This window comes from Urocitellus parryii, chromosome 8 (genome assembly GCF_045843805.1).
Source record: "Urocitellus parryii isolate mUroPar1 chromosome 8, mUroPar1.hap1, whole genome shotgun sequence".
NCBI classification, from domain to species: domain Eukaryota; kingdom Metazoa; phylum Chordata; class Mammalia; order Rodentia; family Sciuridae; genus Urocitellus; species Urocitellus parryii.
The window spans coordinates 114,051,149-114,076,540 of record NC_135538.1 but is presented as its reverse complement, the minus strand read 5'-3'; the positions used below and the strand labels follow the sequence as shown (position 1 = coordinate 114,076,540).

The following is a 25,392-nucleotide window of genomic DNA, read 5'->3' as shown; positions in this document are numbered from 1 at the left end:
TTAATCTCTGATTCCTGCTTTCTTAATCTAGAACACAGGGATATTAATATGCCTCCTTCCTCATAAGTCTGGTGGATTAATGTTAATGATGTGAAAGCTCTTGATAACCTGTTAGGTTCTTTACTTTTATTTTTTTAACACATTTTAAAAATAATCTTAATTTTTAAAAAAGTAATATGTGCATTATAGGAAGTAGAATAGCACAAGAATCCAAGCAAAATCATTCACAATCACAAGAGTCCAGTTAGAGGTGTCCTCCTAGGTCCTGCTTGTGTGTGTGTGTGTGTGTGTGTGTGTGTGTATGAAACATCTCATTTTATATGATTGAGATCATGGTGTATATTGTGCTTTTTCACACATTGTAAATATTTACCAATTCAAAATTTCAAAAGTATATGAGCATTTTGATAACCAAGGATATACTACACAAATTTGATTTAGAAAAAAAAAAATCTAATCTTGACTTTCTGCTGAGCCACAATCCCAGCCCTACTCCGTATTTTATAAAACAAAAGTTTTATAAAAGACAAAAATGGCAACAGGTTTCTGTGTAAAAGCATTAGCAGAATTATGATTAAAATGCTGCATTCCCTTAATGCTCAGTATAAAATGAGACAAGGCAACAGAGCACCTTAGGTATAATATTTCTAAGATAATTTATTATCAATTCTCTACTGTTAAAATATTAGCAAGAAGGTTTGTTTTCACTGAACTACTTAATGTGTTCCTGTAGTACAGCAAAAGGACGCTCGTGTGTCAGTGACTATCGTCAGAAAGTAGTGGGAACACATCTGCAGGTGTCTCTTCCTTTAAGCTTTCTTCCTTCCCTCTGTTGCCATCCTAATGATCAAGTTCTGATATATATTATTCAAAGGTGGTTTAACAATTCCATGCCCAAGATGCATCTTTTTTTATCACTTATACAAAAAGATATTCACACATTTACTAGCTGTACTTTTTAAGCAAACTTTTTCAAAAATACATTTTTAGTTGTAGATGGACACATTATTTATCTTTATGTGGTGCTGAGGATCAAACCCAGTGCCTTACACATGATAGGCGAGTGCTCTACCACTGAACCAAAACCCCAGCCACTTAAGCATACTTTTTAAAATTGCAATAAAATTAACAATAATAGCAACTGCCATTTATGGAGCACACACTGTACTAGGAATTGTACATACAGTACATTCTTTAGATCAGGGGTCGCAAACTGGTTAAATCTGGCTGCTGCTTGTTTTTGTAAATAAAATTTTGATACACAGCCTCACATCACATCCTGCTTCAGTGGCAGAGACTTTGCTCTGCACAGCCCAGAATACTTCTGTACTTTATAGAAAGTTGGCCCACACTTTTTCTAGATTAATCTTTACAATTATTATCCTTGTTTTGCAAATGAGAAAACAGCCTTAGAAAGCTTAGCTAACTTTCCCAGGTTCACACTGCTAGGAGGCAGGGAACTGGGATTTGATTCTCTTTCTGACCAGATTCTGCTACGTGTGTCAGCTGACAGAACAGTGTGTGACTGCACCCTGCAGAAGGCCATTAGGGGAATTTGTGTAAGGAGTCTTTTCCTACCCTCCCATTTAAGTAGGGCAGAAGTTGAGGCTTCTTCCTTGGGTTCAGGAATCAACACAATTTAATTGCTTCATTGTTGTGAAATCAAGCATTCTAAAGAACTGAATTAGCAATTCAGGTATCCATTTCTCTTTTTTTTCAATTTTTAATATTTTTTAGTTGTTAGTAGACCTTTATTTTATTTAGGTATATGCGGTGCTGAGAATTGAACCCAGTGCTTCACACACGTTCCCAGTACTGCCAACACACACGCACACACACACGCACACACACACACACACATACACAAATCCTACCACTGAGCCACAACCCCATCCCCTCCGTATTTCATTTTTTTTTAATATTTATTTTTTAGGTGTAGATGAACACAACACAATGCCTTTATTTTTTTTTTAATGTGGTGCTGAGGATCGAACCCGGGTCCTGCCTGTGCTAGGCAAGTGCTCTACTGCTGAGCCACAATCCCAGCCCCACTCCGTATTTCATTTTTAAGAACAGCACTTCAAGTGTGAAAATCTGTCTTGGTGATCCAAGTGTTCTTCCTATGAGGTAGCCTATTCATCATGTGGCTCCTTAGCTCTTGGTGTGCAAACATGGGGCCATATTGAAGATTGTTGAAGCTGTAGGATGGAACTTTAAATAGGTTTTTGGTCTGTATATTGATTTCTCTTTGTCTTCAAACAAGTAGTTAAAAATATATTTGGTTATAAGTACAAGAAATCAGAGAGGTCATGGGCAGTAATCAGGTTCATGAATAATTGTATATATGTTTACAATATATGAGAGGGTGGAAGTGAGACAATTCACTTGTATCTGAAACATTTTATTTCTTGTTTTCAAAAAAAAGTTTGTAAAAAGGTAGGAAAATATTAAAAACTAAGCTTGTCAAATGTAGGTGATTGGATATATGTGTTTTTTTAAGTCTGTGCTTCTGTGTATTTGAAATTTTTCTTTTAAAAATATTTCTTTTACGTTAGAAAAAAATACACAAGGAGAATGCCTATTTAAAAAAAATTGTCTTGATAATGTGTCTGTATATACTTCTGATTCTCTTCTATATAATCCATATTTCATATATTTATTTTTAAGCCTGTTGTGTATCATGTGGTATTGTACGTTTTTAAGTATTCTCATACTTCCAGTTCATAATCAAATAGAATGAATATTATTATCCTCATTTTACAGATAGACCAGGTTTAGAAAAATTAAATAACTTTTAAAATGGCTTTTTTATGATATTAGGATGAAAACAAAGTTCCATGAATGAATTCTAGTGCTATTTGCCCTGGAACTGTTCCATTGAGAGCAAGACCTACTTATTTAATAAATGGTATAGATGATGTTAGGAATCTCCTGTATATAGTGAAATATATTTTTCTATGAATTTCTAGGAAAAGTGATATATTAGAAAATCATCCTTTCTGGAAAATGATTTTTTTTGGGGGGGGGCGGGGCGGGGCATACTAGGGATTGAACCCAGGGCTTCGTGCGTGCTAAAAAGCACTCTGCCACTGAGCAATACCCCCTGCCCTTTTTAAATTTTATTTTGAGACATGGTCTTGCCAAGTTGCCATCCCTGGCCTTGAGCTTGTGATCCTCCTGCTTCAGCCTCCTGAGTAGTTGGGATTACAGGTATGCACCACCATTCCCAACTGGAAAATAAAATTAAAAATAAAAAAAATGAAGAGTGTGAAAATTAATTGTTTTAACACACAGCAGTAAGGGTTTCCTAAATAAAACATGGGAAATGTAAGAGTATTATTTTGCGATAGAAGTGAAAACAGAAGAGTGATTGCCCTGAGAAGGGGCTGGCAGGGGACTGCTGGGTCTCCTCATAAATTCTTCTCTACTGTTTGCTTTTTTAACATAGACATGGTTCACGTTTTTTAAATCATTCTACTTTTCAATGTGAGTATTTCTGCTTTCATTCCCTGCCAATCCCCACCCCATCAGTATATGGAAAAATAAGTTCAAGGAGATATTCAATATGGTCTCTAGTTTTGTTTTTAACACTCTAGTCGAGCTTTTGCCTGTGATCACCTAAGAATTTGGGGTTTTGTTTATTTAACTGTTGTTATTTTAAAGAAGACAGGCTTTATTTTTCTCCCAAGGCTTTTGTTCTCAAATTATTTGGTTTGTTTGTATGATCTTTTAGACCTTTCACTTGATTATGCCTCTCAGCCAGCAAATCTTCCTTTTCCTCACATAATGCCGCTTCCCGAAGACATTAAAGGCTCTTGCTTCCAAAGTGGGAATAAACGGAACCATGAACCCTTTATTGCTCCAGAAAGATTTGGAAACAGCAGTATGGGCTTTGGCAGTAACCCTCATTCCCAGGCACCAGAGAAAGTGACCCTTCTTGTAGATGGCACACGTTTTGTTGTGAATCCACAAATTTTCACTGCTCATCCGGATACCATGTTGGGAAGGTAACTGATGATCATTTCCTTCCAGATTCACTCTTCTCTACAAATAGAAATACATGCTATTTATCTTGCATCCAATGTGAAACTAAAAAGCATTGCATTCTTAATTTTGTACATTCCTACTTTTGTGAAAAAGGAGGGCAAGCTGGTACAAAGTTTGTGTGTTGGTGATATGAAAGTGGTGATGTAGTTCATTTACAAAACCAGTTCAGGAAGACTGAGGATGGAGCTCATGCTCAGTCTGAGCATGAACAAGGCCCCCTGGGTTCCGTTCCCAATACTGCCAAAACACACACACACACACACACACACACACACACACACACACACATCCAGCAGCAGGGAAGCTTCACAAAAGGGAGTAAAATCTAATAGGAACCACAGAAAATAACCTGATTTACCTCATTTCCTGTAAACTCAACATAAAGTTAAGTTCTCTGAGTTACATAGGTCAAAGATGTTTGTTAAATTGAAACCTAAGCTGTCTTTTTCCCCCTAAGAAAAAATACATTCACAAAAGAACAAAGCTATTTTATTGAAAAAATTTGACTTCCCATTTATGGACAGTTTCGTTGTTGTTACATATGCTGTGCTGTCATGTTCTAGGCCTTCATTACTATTCACAGTTTTTTGAAATGGAGTCTTTATACCTAGTCGTTTTGTTCTTCCGTGATCGCTGTCTTTAGTCTCCATGTTCCGCTCCCTGTGTTGCTGCATTCAGACTTTGTCAAGTCCTCCTTGCACTATCTCCTGCCTTGGCTCTTCAGAGCTGTAGGGAATGAAGGAAGTACTCTTGGAACCTGGCCATGGAGGTGGGAGATCATCTTTTTGGCTAGCCATAGTCATATTAAGGAAGAACAAATTTGCATAAGAATGAAAGACTGTGGTAGTATATGTAGATTTGACTTTGGGTGATTTTTATCTACTCAGAAGTAGATTTTATTTTGTTTAAAGATATAGCCTCACTCAATACTTGGAACTAATTTGAGCTCAACTAGGAATCAGAATGGATTTTACTCATATGCTGAATTCTTATGCCAAATGGAATCCAGTTATTCAAATGTGTATATTTGAACATAAAAATTCACAGTGAACTACTATTTTAAACAAAACCAAATCTATCTCTGTATTTTGAATTAAGATGAAATTAAAACTTCTCCAACTTGGCCACATGTTAATCAGATTTGACTTCCTGTTCTCAGTTTAGTATCACCACTATTGTCCTCTCCCTCACAAAAGTATTCCTCAGTGCAGGCTGACTGTTTTAGATATATTGCCTCTGAAAGTAGTTATCAAGAGAAAGAAGGCAAGCATTTTCTGGGTAACAGATTCTTGGTTCTTTGAATCTGGGGATGGCTTGGTTTCTCCATGGACAGGAGAGTTTGGCTCTGTACTTAGGTGATCCATTCAGCTGAGTAGCTAGGGTCAGGAATTCTGTGAGTTACCCAGTTTTGTTCTGTCTTAGGGCTCTCTGTCCTTGGCTGCGCACATACTTGTACCTCTCCAGCCAGCCTATAGATGCAAGCCCTTTGTCATAGGGAATGAACTGCGAGAATGAGAATGAACTAAAGCAGATCCACGCCCGCAGCATGAGGTGAACAACACTGCACTTCAGTCCTGCCGAGGACAGAGGCAGGGATCATAGTCGCAGCATGTTGTTCACTATTTTGATTCAAAGTTCTCTCAGCTAGACTTCAGCCAGAATGTGCCAGGCAAATATCAGCGTTCTTTGGAAATGACATTTATCAAGATAGATTTCTTATTCATGGTGCTGTGATTTGGAAAGGGTGTAACATGGTATCATTTTCAGATCTTTGAAAAGCAGCCAATTCAGATTAAAACAGTTGTGAACAGTTAGTTCACTGCAGCTCTTGCCACAGGCTAAGGAAGGAAATGGCAGCGAATCCCCACTGGGAAATCAAATCAGGCTGGCTGAAGCTGGAGCCTGCCTGTCCAGCCCTTTGTGCTGCCTTCCATTCCCCCTTAGAAACAGGCATGCAGCAGGAGAAGCCAGGGGTCCATGGCTGGAGGGACCTGAGAGAAGGCAGGCAGGCTGGGGAAGATGGGTAAAAAAAGCGAGCCTTCTCCCTATACCCCCATAATTTCTGAGATGCCGGGAGCAGGCCTGCTTCTGAAATATGCCAAACTGCTGCTGAGCCTCATACCTGGCCTCCTTTTATACTTCACCTCGGAGTTCCATCAGAGAGCAGCTCCTTGGGTTGTAAGGGCGCTTTTTCCAGAGCTCCACTCTTACGATGTACCAGGAAAGGGAAAGCACTAATTTAACATAGCTGTACCTGCTAACATGCCTGCTAACAGCAGACTCCATGTTGAAAGCAAAACCTAGAAATATTGAGGAGTGCATGCTGGATAGGTTAATGCTGATAGAGGAGGGCAAAGGAAGAGGGAAGGTGGGGAGTGGAGAAGCTGTCTTTCTGAGCTTTCAAAACATATAGACAGTTCTTAGGCACTGGGGAGGATATGAAAGGCAACCATCACACGCTTCAGAGATTTTCTAAGGGCCATGTTTGTGGTTGATATTTTATTGCACTTGTTGCTAAAGAAGCTCACTATAGATGAACCTTGAGGATTTGGTGCTTCATTCTATCTTACATACCTATTTGTGAAGCAATTGCTCTCTTCCTGTCTGAAGGGAGTTTCCTAAGACATGAGTCTTGGGACCCAGGGCTGTGTTTTTAACTTACACTGTGGGAGAAGCAGTAGTCTTACAAAATGAGGTAAATAAGGGAGAAGTCTCATCTGAAGAGAAAGAGTCCTGCTGGAGAAGGTAACATTGCCTGGGTGTCTTGCAGGATGTTTGGACCAGGAAGAGAGTACAACTTCACTCGGCCCAATGAGAAGGGAGAGTATGAGATTGCTGAAGGAATCAGTGCAACTGTATTTCGCACAGTGCTGGTATGTGGTAACTTTGGTTTTTTTTTATAAATATCCTCTCCCCCGGGAAATACATGTGCCCCTAAGAATTCCATTAATTATTCAGGAGGCTGAAACAAGAGGGCAGGAGTGTGAGGCCAGCCTGAGCAACCTAGGGAGACCCTGTCTCAAATTAAAAAAAAAAATTGTAAAAAGGGCCAAGGATGTAGCTCAGTGATAAGAGTGCTAGCCCAGCATCTAAAAGGCCCTGGGTTAAATCCTCACTGCTACAGGAAAAGAAAAGAGAGTTCCATCAACCATGTTCTTGACTTTACGGTTTGTTTCCCAGTTGTTGCCTTTCCTTATTTTCTATTCTTGTCCATCTTAATTATCTGAGCTCAGTTAAACATAATCAGGATAGCCAGGAGCCACTCTATCATTTAATGAATCAACCAGCTTGATGATAATTCCAAGAACCCTTTACTTTAGCAAAAGTAATGCATGAGTGAATGAATGAATAGGATTGCAGAAGTCATCTTCATGTTGTTCTTTGCCATATTTCTTCTTTCTAATGTATTTACAGGATTATTATAAAACTGGTATCATCAATTGTCCTGATGGCATCTCTATTCCAGACCTTAGAGATACATGCGATTATCTCTGTATTAACTTTGACTTCAACACTATTCGATGTCAAGATCTGAGTAAGTACAGGAACACCTGCCAGTTGTATTGAGCAGCTGAATTCTAGGGCAAAGGAGTTTCCATTGTAGGTTGAGATCATCTGTAGAGGCACAGTGTCCTACTAACTTGTTCCCTTCTGCTTTGAAGTATTTTGAGGAAGTAGAGTAAACAAAGAAAATCAAACTACTCACACAGTGGGTTTAAGTCTAGCTTGACTGCGGAGTCACAAAGCTAATTGCTTCCCTCTTGGGAAGGACTTTGGTGTCAACTCTTTTCTTTGTTTGCTTATTTATCTATTCTGATTAGTTATACATGAAACTTCTTATTCTTCCAGTTGTACATACTGTACAATTTCTTTTTTAATATATTTTTTAATATCTTTATTTATTTTTATGTGGTGCTGAGGATCGAATCCAGGACCTCACATGTGCTAGGTGAGCGCTCTACCGCTGAGCCACAATCCCAGCCCCAAAATGTACAATTTCATTGGTCATGTAATCATACAGGCACACAGGAAAGTTACATCCAAGTCATTCTACTATCTTTCCTATCCCCATCCCCTGCCTCCCTTCATTCCCCTTTGCTAATCCAATGAACTTCTGTGCGCACCCCCCCCCCATGTGAGTTAGCATTCACATATCAGAGAGAATATTTGGCCTTTGGGTTTTGGAGGACTAGCTTATTTTACATAGCATGATCGTCTCCAATAACAAAGAAAATGACTGTCTATGAGGAAAGGCTCACTAATAAGGTCAAACAGCAAAAATTGGCTGCATTCTTCTTAACATTATTTTAGTCATTCTTAACCTACCGTTTGCTTAATGCTTTGTAGATATAGACTTGCAAAATCTTAAAACAGGGCTGGGGCTGTAGCTCAGTGGTACAGCACTTGCCTAGCATGTGTGAGGCACTGGGTTCGATCCTTAGCATCACATAAGTATATAAAATGAAGACATTTAACTACAAAAAACTTTTTTAAAAAATCTTAAAACAACTCTAAAAGATGGGTGCCAACTAAATTTTAACAAATGATGAAACTGAAAAATCTGCTTGTTCAAAGTTCTAATCATTAAATCTATGATTAGAATTCATATTGCTCTTATTACCTAGGCTTCCTGAATTATTTAAAGAATTATTCTTTGAACTTCATAATACATTTCCCTGCCATTTACATGAAGGGCTTTAGACTTGTGGTTTCTCTACTAAGTCTAATACACACATAGAGTAAGTCTTTCAGTGTCACCAAATATCAGATTATCACTCTACTCTGGTACTCCAACTCCATGAAATCAGGGTCCAGAGCATCTTCAAAAGGGGTACTACAAAGAATCATCCCAACAGGATGGGTTCCATTTCTTGTAAAATTAATGTTCCTGGTGACACTGTGAGTCCAGCAAAATCTCAGTTGTTCAGGATGCTCAAGGATTATTAAACATGAGCAAATCAAAGCATGGCAGACTATGAAGCACATCTAACAAAGTCAGCTTAATTATTATCTTGGTGTAGGAAACAGTCTCTTTGCTTTGAAATATAAGACATCTCTGAACCTGATCAGTGATAACAGCTGCAACCGAGTAGTGTTTTTCATTCCAGGTATAAGTGCATTTAGACAGAAAGCATGTTCAGCTGTGTTTTCTCTCACCAGGTGCTTTGCTGCATGAACTGTCTAATGATGGTGCTCACAAGCAGTTTGATCACTACCTCGAAGAATTGATTCTGCCCATCATGGTGGGCTGTGCCAAGAAAGGGGAGCGGGAGTGCCACATTGTTGTTCTGACTGATGAAGATTCTGTGGACTGGGATGAGGACCACCCCCCACCAATGGGGGAAGAATATTCCCAAAGTAGGAGCCCCTGCAGGGTGTAAATGATTTCAGCAAGAAAAATACTGTTCAGAGCAGCTCGATCCCAGAGCCAGGGTAGCTGTCATGGTCGAGCCAGTGGTGCGCATGCTCACCTGCACAGTGAACCTCTAGTGCTGCAGGTCTGAGCTCGGTGTTGGGAATACAGTGAATGTCATTCCTCTCACTCCTGTTCTTGCTGTCTGGTACTGTGTCAGATCTGAGGCCACAGATTGCATAGTAGTGTCATTGTTCTTTCACTTATTTTTTATCTTTTTGGGTGAGGGGTACCAGGGATTGAACTCAGGGGCACTTGACCACTGAGCCACATCCCCAGCACTATTTTATTTAGAGACAGGGTCTCACTGAGTTGCTTGGCTCCTCACCACTGCTGATCATGACATTTTTAAGTCCTTTTGAATTGGTAATAATTTAAAACTTAGGTATAAAAAGATCTACCTTTAAAAGTCTTATTCCATTCTGCCTCATCTACCTAGTTTTCTTCTTATTTCTTTTATATCTGTCCAAGATATTTAGTACACATAAACAATTATATACTTGTTTTCCTCCTTTATTTCTTACCCCCCTTTCTTACACACTGTTTTCTACCATGTCTAACATAAAAAGCTTCACATTCTTTATGGTTGCATAATATGCCATTACATGAATGTACCGTGATTGACTAGGCTATAAATGATGAATTATGTGCAGTGATTATCCTTCTAAGTAGTCTTTTCATGTATTCATTTCACCATAGAATATTTCCAGAAATGGAAATTCAAAAGCTTGTGCTTTTATAATCCTGATATTGCCAAATTATCCCTCATAAAATAGGGGATGCCAATTTACACTTACAAAACATGATAGATTGGTTTCCCAAACCCTCACCAAAATACTACTTTTAAAACTTTTATCTTTGCCACTTTCTTAATAGGTTTTTTTTTTAAAAAAGGCATCTCGTAATCAGCATGAGTTTTAATTTGCATTTCTTATTTCATGAGTGAGGCTTTTTAATTTTTAAGTCAATTCTAATTTCCTTTTCTGTTTAACAACTTCCAGTCCTTCACTTGTTACATGATTGGATTTATCCTTTCACTTAGTGGTTTGTGAATACTCTATATATGGCATCTGTGTATTAAGGAAGTTGGTTGTGATATGAATTACAAATATTTTCCCCATTTGGTTATCATTTGAGCTTTGTTAATGGTGATTTTGCTTATGCCGACATGCTGTATTGTTTCCTTTTATGGCTTCTAGGAGTCACTCAGAAAGACCTTCCCTACCCTGAGAATATAAAAAAGTTTCTCTTATGATTCATGTGTTGTTTAACCTTTGACCTATCTGGTTTCTTTTGGTATCAGTGGTCAAGTACACAGTTCATAGTTTCTTACCTCATCTACTTCCTCTTATAGAGGGCTTCATTTCCATGACTAACCCCAGGGGTTTTGTTGTTTTGTTTCAGTTCTTTATAGCTCCAAGCTCTACAGATTCTTCAAATATATTGAGAATCGAGATGTTGCTAAGACAGTGTTGAAGGAACGGGGCCTGAAAAACATTCGCATTGGGATTGAAGGTAAGAAAAATCTCAGTTTGGGCTGGGGATGTGGCTCAAGCGGTAGCGCGCTCGCCTGGCGTGCATGCGGCCCGGGTTCGATCCTCAGCACCACATACCAACAAAGATGTTGTGTCCACCGAGAACTAAAAAATAATATTAAAAAAATATTCTCTCTCTCTCTCTCTCTCTCCTCTCTCACTCTCTCTTTAAAAAAAAAAAAAAAGAAAAATCTCAGTTAGCATTCGGGTTGTTACTTAGGGAGTAGATTGGATCTGGGGGAGGCACACATGAAAGCGGCATTTGTACTTCAGTATGAAGGTCTCCTGTTTGGGATTTTGTTTGTCCTTATGTTTCCTTTCCACTTTTTCTCCATTGAAGATGCTTTAAAACAGCTACAGGAATAGGTCTGAAGATCAGTAGGGGCAAAGGACACTGGTGGGGACTACAGCAGGACTGTGGGCTCCCCACGGAGAGGATTGTTCAGCAGTATTTTTTTGCGGGGGTCGGGTACCAGAGATTGAACTCAAGGGGCACTTGACTACTGAGCCACATCCCAGCCCTATTTTGCATTTTATTTAGAGACAGGGTCTCACTGAGTTGCTTAGTGCCTGGCTTTTGCTGAGGCTGGCTTTGAACTCTCAATCCTCCTGCCTCAGCCTCTTGAGCTGCTGGGATTACAGGTGTGTGCCACCGCGCCCTGCTCATTAGTAGTCTTGGTGAAGATGTTTGTGGGAACTGGAAGGGTCCTTCTGAAAAATACAGTTTGGGCATTCAGAATTTATGACTATTCCATACCTCTGAGGAATGTCTGGATATATTGACAGAACTACTTTAAATGATCTGGAGCAGTGGCTCCATCCTTGTCCCTCTTGGAAAGGTCTCAGACACTGCTTCTTGTAGTATGCTGAAGCCATCCTGGTCTCCTTGTCATGGATCTTTGACTTACATGCTTGGCTGCTTTTCCTGCCTCAATTTTGCCCTCAGAACCCATCAAGCCTTCGTTGTATCTGATTTTGGAATTTAAAATTGGAAGAAATTTTGAGATTTATCTATTAAACTCTTTTCCATTGCCTTTTCCATGTCTCTTGGGAGACCCTAGGAAAAGGATAGGAACACCCTGTTTCCCAGAGCAGCCCATCAAAGCATGAGAACATTCTTCCAGGCATCTTAAGAGATGACTGCCTCCCTTTCCTGCCTGCCTGCTAGTTGTGAAAATTGCTTTGGACTTTTTCCATTTCCATGTGAAAGCCTTTTGGGTATTTTAAGCAGCATTCCTGTTTGTCCATTAGGCTAAACAGTCTGCGTCTCCTTTGCCGGTCCTCATGTATTCTGCACTCTAAGCAACAGAATAAGAGGACATAAGTACCCAGGCCCTAGCAGGGTTTTTCTTCTGTGGTATTGTTGCCAGCAATTAAAGTCTCCTAGAATTAATAAGAGGTTCTCTTTCCCTTTCATTAGAAGAGGTAGAATTCTAGTTACTTCTCTTAAATTAGTCCCTTTCTAGGGACAAGTCCTACTAACCAAAGAGCAAGAAGGGCATGAGGCACAGGGACTGGTCACTTCCCATGTAGTTTTTCTTGCTGTCTGGATTTGGGAGGAAGGAGGAAATATGGACACAAGCTACACATAATTTGCCAGAATCAATGATAAGGACTTTTTTCTCTGTTTCAGGGTACCCTACCTGTAAAGAAAAAATTAAGAGAAGACCTGGTGGTCGGTCTGAAGTTATCTATAATTATGTGCAGCGCCCCTTTATACAGATGTCCTGGGAAAAGGAAGAAGGAAAGAGTCGTCATGTGGATTTCCAGTGTGTTCGAAGCAAATCTCTCACTAATCTGGTAGCTGCTGGGGAGGATGTCTTGGAGGACCAGGAGATATTAATGCACCACCCACCCCAAGTGGATGAACTTGACCGGCTAAATGCCCCACTTTCTCAGATGGCTTCTAATGACTTTCAAGATTAGGGTCTGCTGTGAGCCCACCCCTCACCAGAGCTCTTCTCTGCCTGGAATGTCCTCAGCTAGGCCTCCCTGTCCTCCCCGTCATCTGTCTCATTCTGAGTAGAAGACATGCTTCTCCCCCATTATTTCCTTTCCCCCATAATTAACGTGTCCTCTGCAGTAAGTCTGTGCTTCTGGCAAGGAATGAAGAAGCACGCTTTGGTAATTAGGCTACCAGTTTTGCAGCAGCCCTGGTAACTTGAAAAATTTTGGTCTGGTGCTGTTCACTGAGTTTTTGCACAACTGCAAAAGCAGGAAAGGAAGACAAGACCTGTTGCCTCATATTAAGCAAAGAAGTCCTCGTCCTTTGTGCTCTGTGGTTTTTGTTTTGTTTTATATTAGGTAAATTGCTTAGCAGCAAAGGGACCAAACCTAAAATGAGACAATCTCTTATCTTGTAAACATGGGCACTCGTGAGATGCTCACTAGAGGTTAATGAAATGCCATTCCTCGGGCCCTCTATACCCAGATTGCAACTAGGAAAGCTAGGCTCACTCAGAATGTCTAAAAGAAATTCTTAAGAGCTAAAGTTAATTTTTGTGTCTTACTAATGCAATGAACAATCCAAAGCCACACAAGACAGGTTCTTTGGCATAAAGAATAATAATGACAAAGGTATAAGAAACCTTTTTAGCTTCAGCATTTATGAACCTAGATAAATGGATAATTCATTTGGAATGAAACTCAAAAACAAGTAGAAGCTCCTCTCCAAATCAGGCCAGTCAGATTATCCTGGAGTGGATTCTATGTGAAGTCACAGGTCTTGGTGCCCTAGGGCAGCCCTTGGCTGTGGGTGTGCCAGGGGAACCTGAGCTATGGTTTAAAGGCCTTCAAGATGAGGCCAGAAATTTCTCTTTTAAGTGCTCGGTATCGTGTGTGTGTGTGTGTGTGTGTGTATGAAAGAGATACTGGGGACTGAACCCAGAGGCCCTCCTCCACTAAGCTGTGTCTCTAGTCCTTTCTAAGTTTTACTTTGAGACAAGGTCTCGCTGAATTGCCGAAGCTGGCCATGAATTTGGAGTCCTCCTGCCTCAGCCTCCCAGGTCACTGGGATTATAGGCTTGTGCCTCTTCTCCCGGCAGTGCTCCGTACCATAATAGAAAGATTTATAAGAGAAGGCATTTGTGATAAAGCGGGATGGGAAAACTCATGTGCAGGATTTTCCAAATTTGTTCTTGTACCATGGAATTTTGGTGTATCAGTAAAGTTCAGTTTCTGAAATAGCCCATTAGTTGCTCACACACTGGGTAAGAAAATGATACTAATGTTCCCAGTGGAAGGCAAGTCAGGCCTGGCTGCTTTGTTTTATTTCTCAGCTCTATTAACAGTGCATGGTGGTTGACAATGCAGATTGCTCTCCCTAGCCCCGACCTGCCTCTGGCACCTCTGTGGCTAGTAAAAGTCCAGCACCAGCTGGAAGTGTTTGGGGATTATCTTCCATTTTCTGTTAGAAGTTGACTTTCCATTTTCCGCCCTGGGCTTTTTCCCATCACTTATTTTGCACAGGCAGGTACCTTCAAGTTGTTTAAGGTAAGAACATGACTCATTTTCTTAAATTCCATTCCCATGCAGCTCTATAGAGCAGGCTCCTCGATTCCATTTGACTACCCAAGTCACAGTCCTCCACACACCAAGTCAGGTGTTGAGCTCCCCTGTCTCCAGGATTGAAGAACAAGAATGTTCTGAGGCAACCAGCTTCATGGGGGAATGAGTGCTGTTTCTCACTTGGAAAAAGCAGTAGTGAGGGGTTATACTGAGCTGTCCGTCACCTGGAGCTCTGATAACCATTGGTGTCTATTTTTGTAAGACGAATGGTCAGGGATAAGGGAAGGGTTAGGGTTCTTTGTAGCCAGAAATTAGTGTTTCTGTGAAACTAATTGGCTCATATTTGAAGTCACCTTACTGGCACCACATTCACATCCACTAGCAGCTGAGCAGCTCAGGAAAGTGTTGAAGGGTGCTTCCCAGCAGACTTACATGCCATTTCAAAGCAGATATGAATTTTCTGACATTTGTGTATTTGTGATGTAACTTCTCCTGTTACAGCTCGTGTATTGTTATCTGAGTGTAAACACACCCCAGCTAACACCTAATTAGTTCATGCTTAGGTGAAAAAGGTGATCAGAGTACAACATGTACTTGGTACTTTGTTCTGTGTTGTTCATTCCCTCAAGCTTTTGAGAGGCAGATCGCTCCACTCCCAGAATTGCAGGTTAACGTGCATTTGGCCCCAACCAGTGGGATTTGAGGAAGTGGAAATCTGTGAGGATTAATCTGTCACTGTCACCAGGTAGTGGTCACTAAGGGAAAAACTGGAACCACAGATCCCTGCTGGTGAAGGGGGAGTTTTTTTCCTGCATTTCTCCCAACCCCAACTTAGACGGCAGCATCATTGTCATTTGGTGGCTCCCGTTAGTTGTGCCTGTCCCAGGGTTGGGACATTCCTTGAATCAGTTACTGGCCATCAGGCAAGAGGTGTTTCTCCCTAATAGAAAAGGTGGAAGTTGGGTTTGGTGTCTTTTCTAAGTGCCTAAATAAGTAAGCCAGGCTGTTTATACAGAAAGATTTTCATAAGCAAAATGGTTTGACCCACAGTTTCAGAGCATCTCAGCAAGCCAAGGTGAACCTGGGTCTGAGTGTAGACTCCTGGGTTCGTGTCTGCATCATACCTTGTGTAGCTGGTGAGAAAGCAGAGCCACTGAGGAGCTGGAGAGGGAGCCAAGAGCTGATGTTAAAATGTGTTAGAGGAGTTCGTGGTTTCTCCAAAGTAGAAGAAAAGTGTTGAAGGAGTGACAGCAAAAAGGGTAAGAAAGACAAGTAGCTGGATTTATTGCGCAGTATCCAGTGGCTAGAATTATTTAAAATTAAATCTCAAGAGGACAGCATGATATCTAATGAATTCAGGTCTATGAAAATACTGTGGAGTAGGCCCAGTGGGAGAGATCTATTTTCAAATAGTGTAACAAAGTGTCTGTCATCAAAACAAATATTCAGAGCACCGGCTTTAACTCAAACTGTCATAAAGTGTGATGTGGAGTCCTTGAAAATCAAGTATTTGTAAGTAACGCATTCAATGCCACTTCTTGCCATCACTTTGAAACTTAAAATGGGCAGAGTGAGCTTGAAGCAAATCTGATGCTTTCATGGGAGATGGAGCCACGTTTGTCTTCTGGAAGGGATCACCTCTGGGGAGAATCACACTTTCTCCTAATGGCAAAATGCTTGTAGGTTTTGCCTCTTTACTTTGTATTTACTTCTCAAGTTGCACTTGTTCACCTACCAGTGTTTACGAAATCCTATATTTGGGATGCTTTTTCTATAATAAAATATTATCATTTGTGTGCCTGTTTTGTTTTTTTTTTTTTTTGGAAAAAATAAAATCACAAAGCAAGACACCAGCAGAATAGGAAAGGATGGCACTGGGATGAGTGAGCAGAGCCTGCTTTCCTCCGACCCGGGCCTCCCCTGGACCTCCGTGAGCCCTCTCGATCTGCCTCTCTTTGCTGGTTAATTTGCACTCAAGACCTCTGGGCACTCAAATCCTGACCCTCTTTTTCTTTCTGTGATTTGGCCCCACTCTAGTCAAAAGTGCTCACTCAGCCCTACTTGGCCTGGAGCTTATTGGTGCTAATAACCTAAAGGTTGAAAAGCAAGCTGTGCATCCCGCAGCAGGCTACTATTTTACCAGATGGCCCAGGAGTTTAAGAACATGCCCTCCTGGGCTCAGTGGTTCACACTTGTAATGCCAGCTCCTCAGGAGGCTGAGGCAGGAGGGTTGCAAGGACAAGGTCAGCCTGAGCAATTTAGAGATCATATCCCCAAATAAAAAATTTTTAAAAAGCGTTGGGGGTGTAGCTCAGTGGTAGAGTGTCCCTGGGTTCAACCCCCATAGTCACATAACAAAAGAATGCACCTTGGGCTGGGGATGTGGCTCAAGCGGTAGCATGCTCGCCTGGCATGCGTGCGGCCCGGGTTCGATCCTCAGCACCACATACAAACAAAGATGTTTTGTCCGCCGAGAACTAAAAAATAAATATTAAAAATTCTCTCTCTCTTTAAAAAAAAAAAAGAATGCACCTTGAAGACAGCCAATTGAGTGTGTTTTGTGCCTGACCGCAGCCATACACCGACTGGACACAGTTTCTCCCTTCAAGGGGCTTTTATTGTCATGTGGAGCAGACCTGCAAATAGTTCAGGTCACTTAGGAAGTCCAAAAGAATGGAGGTGTCAGTTTTTACTTAGAGGAATACAAAAAAGACTTCCGGAAGTCACTTGTGAACCATATTGTGGAGAACTGCATGAGGGGAGGAAGTATTCTAGGCTAGCTCAGATACATGCTCGGAGGTAAAATAATAGCTTGTCATCAGGGAAAAGGATGGAATGGTACAGAGATGTGGGCAGAGTAAGGAGAGAGACTAGCTCAAAGTTGGACTCCATTAATAGGAGTCCTAAAGGGTTTTTAGGCAGAATGATGAACCAGACTTGGAATCTAGAATTTCTTTGGCAGCAGGGAGAACACATTAGAGAGGGGAGGACCAGACACATGGAGGCCTGTGATGAACCACGTAAGGAACAAGGAGAGGCACTGGCAGAATGGATGGCCATGCCCTGAACTCAGGCGCTTACTGAAGACGGCCTTATTTGGAGGCTCCAAACTTTCTTGCTTGGACATCTGAGTAGACGAAACTAGAAGTGTATATGGGAGCAAGAGGAGCTCTTGTGTCTGAGCCTACATGACGCCTTGCAGGGGCTGTTTCTGGCAGAGTTCTGAGAAGGGACCTAGGTAGGTTGGGTTAGAAGATAAGACCTCAATTAAAAAGTGGTAGCTAAAGCCACAGCAAGGAGAGAGCACACAGCATTTAAGTGGTGGGGAAAGGGACTAGAGAAGGAAGGGTGGGGAGGAAAACTTAAAAAAAAAATTCAACAGTGCAAGTGCAGCAGGACGGGGGGGGGGGGGGCATTGTAAGTGAACACCAAGGACCAGGGGGTTTCTAAACCTTAATGCTAGGGATGACTAACGTTTCACACATGGGACAGAAACCAGACTGTGAGCTGGCATGGTAAGACATGCCTATAATCCCAGCAACCTGGGAAACTGAGGCAGGTAGATAGCAAGTTTGAGACCATCCTAGGCAACTTAGCAAGACCCTGTCTCAGGAGAAAAGAAATCCGACTGAAGTGAGCTGAGTGGGAGAGGGAAATGAGGAAGTGAACAAAAGTGCCTCAACCACACGGGGCCACGCTGCCAGGCCCCAGAATCCTGGACTGTGCACTTCTTTCCCGTCAAATCATGACTACTTAGAACAAAACATCTCTGGGAAGCTTCCCTATGCCACTCAACTGAATTGGCTTATTGGCACTGTCACCTCGACACCAATTTAATAACTTCACTGTTGATGCTACAGCTGGTGAAGCCCCTTAATGTGGGAATCCTCGCCTCCCACAGATCTGCAGTTCAAAAACATGATGAGCTCCCTATTGTGTCCCCAGAGCACCTGGTACATCATGGACCTTAAACATTGTTTGAGCAAGATGTTTCTCTCCGGAAATAGAAAAATAGAAATTTAAAAAAGTATCAAGGAGTCTGGGTTTGTTTTATTTTTTGAGACAGAGTCTTGCTAAGTTGTCAGGGGTCTTGTTAGGTTGTTGTCAAACACGATCCACCTGCTTCAGCTTCTCAAGTCACTGGGATTACAGGTGTGCCCCACCTTGCCCACTAAGAAGCCTGTTTTTCAAGTCAGTGGTTTTGATAGATCACTCTAGGGAAATGTATGCTAAGTAGGATATGAAAAGTACCACTCTGAATCCTTTGAGTTCAATTAAAAGTACCATTTGAGGGGCTGGGGTTGTGGCTCAGCAGTAGAGCGCTCACCTAACATATGTGAGGCACTGGGTTTAAGCCTCAGCACCACACAAAAATAAAGGTGTGTCCAACTACAATCAACCAACAAATAAATAAATACATAGATAAAATACCATTTGGGTTACACACCTAGGTCCCAGAGAGAAAAAGAATGAAGTGACCCAGGAAATGTGCCTTCCAAGCAAATGAGTTAAGAAAAAGCATCAACAATCAATGGCAGGGGTCTCCTGTTATGAGTTTTGAAATCAGCAATGTGCAATCCTGAGTGAATTCATCTGAATTTTATTTTTGAAAGTAATTCTAAAAAGAAACAGGTATTAAAACTTCTGATGCATTCCTGAATCAAAGACAGACTCAGGACCATCAATATTGTTTCATTTTAGTATGCACTAAAGCTTTACTAGTGTAACAATTTTATTTTCCAACTTCCCCAATGAAAGTAAGAAAGAGAATTAACTGTGAACAAGATCAACTGAACCAGCATTTCCTAAGGTGTTTCTTGGGACCCAAAAGCCTTGGAAAAACTACTAATTCTGGCTACTAAGTCTTTGCCCCTTACCTATTTCTGAGGTTCCTTTCCCCAGAAAGGGTCTAAGGAGTGAAACAGAACAGCACTGCTACAGCACACGGCCTCTCAGAGGCCGACCCTGCTCTAAAGGAAATGGAAGGCTAAGTCCCATCCTGTAATCTTGTGAGGGGAAAACAAAGGGCTGGGTTGTAAACAGCTGTGCAAAGGGCTCACTTGTTTTGTTTTTGTGGCGCTGGGGGTTGAACCCAGGCCCTTGTGCATGGGAGGAGAGCACTCGACAGCTGAGCTGTATCCCCAGCCCCAAGGCCCCACTTTTGCACAGGTGCAGCACTTTTGCCAGCAGGTGTCTGTGACCTTGTTGCAAGGGGAGGGCCCACTCCCGGTAACCTTGAATGAGGTGGAAAGAATATGTGTAGGGGCTGACAGAAGTCTTTAGAGGGACACCAATTCAGAAGGCTGGCTCCCTGGAAACCAAATCTGACCCTAGCTTCCCTGAGACAGGACCGCACTTTGCATAGAGGACCACAGCGTACTGTTGTGATGTTCAACAACTAAGGGCTTAAAAGAAGCCACCAGTACTGTTCTGAATTATAAGCCACTTTTGCTTTAAAACACATCACAGATTTCCACTATTGTTTTCACACAGTTTATTCAGAAGTTTAAATATTAAAACGTGGGTATTTCCCCCTAAAACAAATCACCCCCTGCCACTCCCCAGCACACATATGCTACTGGCACTCCTGCTACTTCTCCTTACCCTGCTTCCCAAACACTCTTGCAAAACACACTGTGGGTCAGGACCCCAACTATTTGGTAATACAAAGAACTACAATGTTACACAAAAGAATCTCATTTTCTTCCTTTCACAAACAGGCTATGAATGAAAGATTAAGGGTGAACACACTACCTCCATCCGGAGTAAAGACTTCTAGCATTCTTTTTTTCTTCATCTAAGATGTTAAAACCCAGGCGGTTTCACTTACAACTCTAACTCTGATCCTCTACTCTTCTCTTCTGAATGTCTAAGCTGGGCACTTCCCTTTCAAAGCTGACCTTCTCAACCTTGAGACTGAAGAAAGCAGTTTCCAGCTGCAGCTTAGCCATGATGCTCCACAACAGGCAAAGTTACCACACAGGTGCAAATGATGCTTTAATAGTTATCAAAACTTAAAACCAGAAATGAGTAATGCATTAATATGGAACCTCCACATTTTTCTGACACAGCAAAAGTCCTCTGAAGGTGGCAGTGCTGTGACAGAGAAGGCACTTGGTGCTAAAATTCAGAGGGTCTCTTGTGAGAGAATGCCACAGCAGAGGCCCAGTCAGCCTGAGCTGCAAGTGACCCTTTAGGGTGTGGGGGGAGTATCCCCCAGAAAGGCATCTGCAAAGGAAAAATTTGTAATCATGATTCCAAGGCAAAATGGCTACTTAAAGTTAGGAGAGGAAAAGACCAAGAGAGAAGACAAAACGATTGCACCAGGGATCGAGGAGTGAACCTTACAAGGACTTGTCAGCCAGCTGTGCACTTGTATTGAGCTGGTATCTTCAGCACTTCCAGGAGGTTCTGCAGACTTCACAGGAGCAGAATCTTAGCCAAGAGCTAAGCGCCCTCCTTGCTGTGATCCCAGAATACACTGAGTCCCTGCTGGCAGCATTTACAGATATTGCTGGTTCATAGCAACATCTGTCTTAGGGATTTTCTGATACAGCCTGAAGACAATGTGAGGGTTTCCACTTGATCCAGAACTCCTTGGCAATGCCCAATGGCTTTTGGGGCCTTCTATGAGCAACAACGGATCAAGCTGTTGTTCTCCCATCAACACTCAGAAGAGCAGCATGAATCTTTTAGATGGGTGGGAAAAGGGAGATAAATCAGTGGTCTGAGGGTCTTTATCCTAGTACCATAAAGTGCACCATGAATGGAGGCTATGAAAAGCCACTTGTCCGAGGCTGAAGTATGGGGAGAAACTACCATCGCTGTCCAGTGGGATGGTGGGTCATTTCCCTCAGCCAAAATGTTGGCCGCTGAGACTGTCATTATTGCTTTATTTTCTTAGTACTACAGAACTTTTTACTGTAAAGAAAAAGAAATACTTGGTGGGCTTGGCAGATGGTGTATCACCATATCACAGCAATTGGCTGATATTTAGGGAGTGTCCATAAGAATCTCAATAATGTTGGATGATGGCTGTTTTTCCCCTTCATTCTGATGAATTCAGGAAAATACAAAATTCTTTTTAAAACACCTATCAAATTGGCTCACGATGCTTCTCAAGAAGCAAGACAACTGTTTATGGCCAATGTAGTAGAAATGGCTGTCACTGTTCTTTCAGATTTCAGATGCATTATGGAAGAAAATCCACTTACTATCACATTTCAGGAAACTTGACTATGATATATTGTAGGCTTCCATAAACTCTTTGGAAGCTCTTTCAGAAAAGTGTAAGAAGAAAACTCTGATGTTGTACAAAGAACCCTGCTCCACTCAGGATTCTAGGACTAGGGTCCTATTTTGCTGCTTTCATATAGGAAGGTATCGCCCCCCTTGCAGTCAGGCCTTCGAAGCGCTTGTAGGTGTAATTGATGAAGACCCAGTCTTTGTTCTTGTAGTCAGTCTCAGGGTGATTACTCGTGGCCACTGGGAAAGAAACAGAGGTGAGAGTTGAATCAGTCTTACCCCAACGGACTATTCAGTACTGAAGGTGTGTCATCCTGAACACACTGCAATTTCTACTTGGAAAATGTTGTTTTTCACTCTGCAAATATTCTATATTTGCTTATTTGTTCTTTGAACCCCATATTTCTGCAAAAATATTTTTGAAGATTTATTTTCCCATTTCTGTCATATTAATCTACCTAATCTTTAATAACAAAAGAATGGTTTATGACTTGCCCGCCGACTTGAACAGTCTAGACATGGGAATTTTGTATTCATTTCCTTTTAACAAGGTCTCACCACTACCCAGCATTAGTATTGGAAAAATCCTTACAAAGGATCTGAAGCACTGAAGTTCCTGTCCACGTTTTCTACCCTGATTTATAAACATTGTCCCAAAATTGGGGATGGGGAGGATAATGTGATTTTAAGGCAGCAGAGGTAATGCTGGTGGAATTACCTGTTGGCTTAAGAATATCAGATTCTGGAAACTCATCAAAGTTTGAGGTATCATCAATGCTTTTGATTTCAATAGATATGGCAGCCGGTCTCTCCCTGCCAGGAACAGACAAGCCAAAAGTTACTATGGTTAGCGTTCACATGGATATTGATCAAACCTTTCCCCTCAAAGACTCATGGTCTGACAGGGAAGACTATTCACTGTCAGAAAGCATTTATTTTCTCTGAAAAGCTCATGAATGCTGACCAAATGACTGCATTCAAACAAAATCATTATTTTTATTTTTTGGGTTCTGGGGATTGAACCCAGGGGTGCTTAACCACTGAGCCACATCTGCAGCACTTTTTAAATATCTTATTTAGAGACAGGTTCTCTCTAAGTTGCTTAGGGCCTCACTAAATTGCAGAGTCTGGCTTTGTACTTGTGATCCCCATGCCTGTCATCCCAGCCTCATCTCCCGAGCGGCTGGGATGACAGGCATGTGCCACTATAGCCAGCAACAAGGTAACTTTAATAATGGTGCCAACCAGTGAGTTGTTAAAAGATATAGCAAAAGAAAGGCAAAATGAAAATCACAAGAATGCAACCAGAACACATGTATTAAATAAAATGACAAGTTCTTCACCTTCTGTTTAGCAAGCTGCAAATGCTGAGTGAGAAGGTCTGTGGCTATTGCAGGCCCTCTCAAGGCCACTGGCAGCACCCTGCCCTCCACAGCCTCCCTCTCCTTCCCACTGACACACAACCCCGCTCTGCTTTTGCCTCTATTTCCTTTCTCCATCTCCCAGGATTAGCCACTAGCCTGTGGGCAGGGACAGTCTTGCTGGTGACCCTTAACACCAGAGAGGTTACATAAGAGCAAAGACAACATATTTCAAAATGGCTCCCTTCACCAAGGGACCCAAAGTTCACTGGGCTTTATAAATAATTCTGGATTCAATATATTCCATAGCACATGGCTGATGAGGCCCAACTCCCCATCTTCACCATGAATAAAAATCCAGAAAAGACTACGTTTCTAAGCAGCTCTCTTCCTTTACATAGGTTGCCAAAGATGATTCTTCCTAATCAATACTAATTATGAACTTTCAAAAATAATCCTGAAAATGAGTATACCTGATATGTTCCCAGTCAACACCTTCAAAAAAAGAATTACTTTTGATTTCCTCAACTCCGGGGGCTCCAATTCTGTGTTCCCATTCACAGCAGAACCTGGAAAAGAAAGAGGACTTTCAGCACACCTCAAGGAATTTCTTCAGGCAAAGAAAAAAATAAACTCTCCTCTTCTTTTTTAATTTGTTTGTTTTCAAGAGAAGAATGGGGGAAAGCAGGGATCAGACCCAAAGATAATGAAAAAAAGCCTGAGCAGGAGGAGGTGGGGGAATGTTCTCTGATACCTCAAAATTAGATCCTTGGCTTTCTCAGAGATGGGAACTTCTGGAGGAAAAGTGAGAGTTTCTTTCCAGTTCATCACCTTCTTGTATGTCTCCTGAGGGGTCTCAGAACAGAAAGGTGGGTAGCCTGTAATAAAAAAGGAACTTTGGAGCTTTTACATCCCAGAACTCTGAATCTGACTGAAATTATCCTCCTTGACACAGTTCCACATATCGTTGAGGACTACCTGACACCTCTGTATGTCCATTCCTCTATAATAGTCAGGGTTTCCACTTACCCCAGAGAACATCTAGACCAATTTTTCATCCTCCCCGCCCCCCACAAAAGCTTCACGAAGTCTGAAGTGAAGTTATACTTTTGGTACCACTAGGAAGCCAGTAAATAGTTGCTGGGAAAAGAAAAAAGTGGGAATCACCCTGCTGACAGGATGAAACATCACCATTAAAAAATTACCCATTCTAGGAATACACTTGTGTGGGTACAGTGCCAAAACAGCTGAATAAGAAAAAAGCATGGGCTTTAAAAGTGACCACCACGCCTCTTTTTTTGAGAAGTGCGGGCAAGAAGATAAGCACTCACATACCCTGTGACCCACTGGCCCTCCTTGATGTACAGGGTGCCTTCCCCTGCACAGCCATCCCTCCATGTCCCACAGACAATGCAGCCCGATGACTCCACACCCAGCTATCCACACACTCTCTCTCCTATGTTCAATGGCACATGGCCATCCCCACAGATGTGTCCCCTCTATACAGATATATATCCAAAGAAGTAGAGAGGTCACAGGCCTTCCTGCTTCGAAGGCTTTGAGAGAGGAAGGGGACATAGCAAATTCCAAGTGAAGAGTGAGGCAGTGCTCAGTTAGAACTCTGCACACATTAAGTGTTTAATAAATACAGTGCTAGAGATGCTAGACGGAGAGGATGAAAGCACAGAAGAAAAAAATAAATGATCAGCAAAGCAACCACAGGATGACAGGAAGTCTAAGAACATAGTGAAACACATTTGACTGAGAGTTCTCAATCTAAGAAACTTCACTTTGAAAGAAAAACGGGTGGGGGGGGGGCACCTAGATCACCCCCAAATAAAACAGAATCTAATATCAAACTAGAAGTGTTTTCTGGATGCACAGAAAATATTCTCTGGAAGCATGCAACTTACCAATGAGCATCTCATACATGATCACCCCAAGCGACCACCAATCACACAGCTTGTTGTACCCAGTCTGCATGAACACCTCAGGAGCAATGTAGTCAGGAGTGCCTACTGTGGAGAAGGCCTGAAATACATACCACACATCAGGGAGGCCAAGCCAGGGAAGGGGGTATGCAGAGTTCTGCTCTAGAGACCAAAGGCTACAAAAGCACCAATAGGAGCTGCCCTGAAACTAAATAAGCAGGAGAGTCTAGGAGCTTAAAGCAAGCTTGAGTTGCTAGGGTGCTTCCCATGATGAATAATAAAGCTTTGTTAATGAGGCAAAAGACCCTTCCTAAATATATCCAAAGCCTGTAATTCACTAGGTCACACGTATC

The 25,392-nt window shown here is 41.7% G+C and overlaps 2 protein-coding genes across 8 annotated transcripts in view; one reads left to right on the top strand and one right to left on the bottom strand.

The window, feature by feature from the left end:
• The window catches only part of Kctd20 (potassium channel tetramerization domain containing 20), a 29,549-nt gene extending 13,247 nt beyond the window's left edge, over positions 1–16,302 (top strand). For 4 of the 6 annotated variants that reach the window (XM_026383438.2, XM_026383440.2, XM_026383437.2 and 1 more), the window contains 6 exons: positions 3,734–4,007; positions 6,818–6,920; positions 7,462–7,582; positions 9,208–9,405; positions 10,865–10,975; positions 12,629–16,302. In XM_026383438.2, the coding sequence (XP_026239223.1) occupies positions 3,734–4,007; positions 6,818–6,920; positions 7,462–7,582; positions 9,208–9,405; positions 10,865–10,975; positions 12,629–12,921 (1,100 nt within the window). In that variant the 3' untranslated portion in view covers positions 12,922–16,302. The remainder of the gene's footprint in view (positions 1–3,733; positions 4,008–6,817; positions 6,921–7,461; positions 7,583–9,207; positions 9,406–10,864; positions 10,976–12,628) is intronic. The other 2 variants (XM_026383442.2, XM_026383443.2) reach the window with 2 other exon arrangements.
• Positions 16,303–19,886: 3,584 nt separating this feature from the next.
• Positions 19,887–25,392, bottom strand: part of Stk38 (serine/threonine kinase 38) — a 48,955-nt gene continuing 43,449 nt past the window's right edge. The window contains exons 10-14 of one of the 2 annotated variants that reach the window (XM_026383472.2): positions 25,022–25,139; positions 23,863–23,986; positions 23,582–23,677; positions 22,466–22,560; positions 19,887–21,987 (exon numbers count right to left, since the gene is read on the bottom strand). In XM_026383472.2, the coding sequence (XP_026239257.1) occupies positions 21,857–21,987; positions 22,466–22,560; positions 23,582–23,677; positions 23,863–23,986; positions 25,022–25,139 (564 nt within the window). In that variant the 3' untranslated portion in view covers positions 19,887–21,856. The remainder of the gene's footprint in view (positions 21,988–22,465; positions 22,561–23,581; positions 23,678–23,862; positions 23,987–25,021; positions 25,140–25,392) is intronic. The other variant, XM_026383471.2, reaches the window with a different exon arrangement.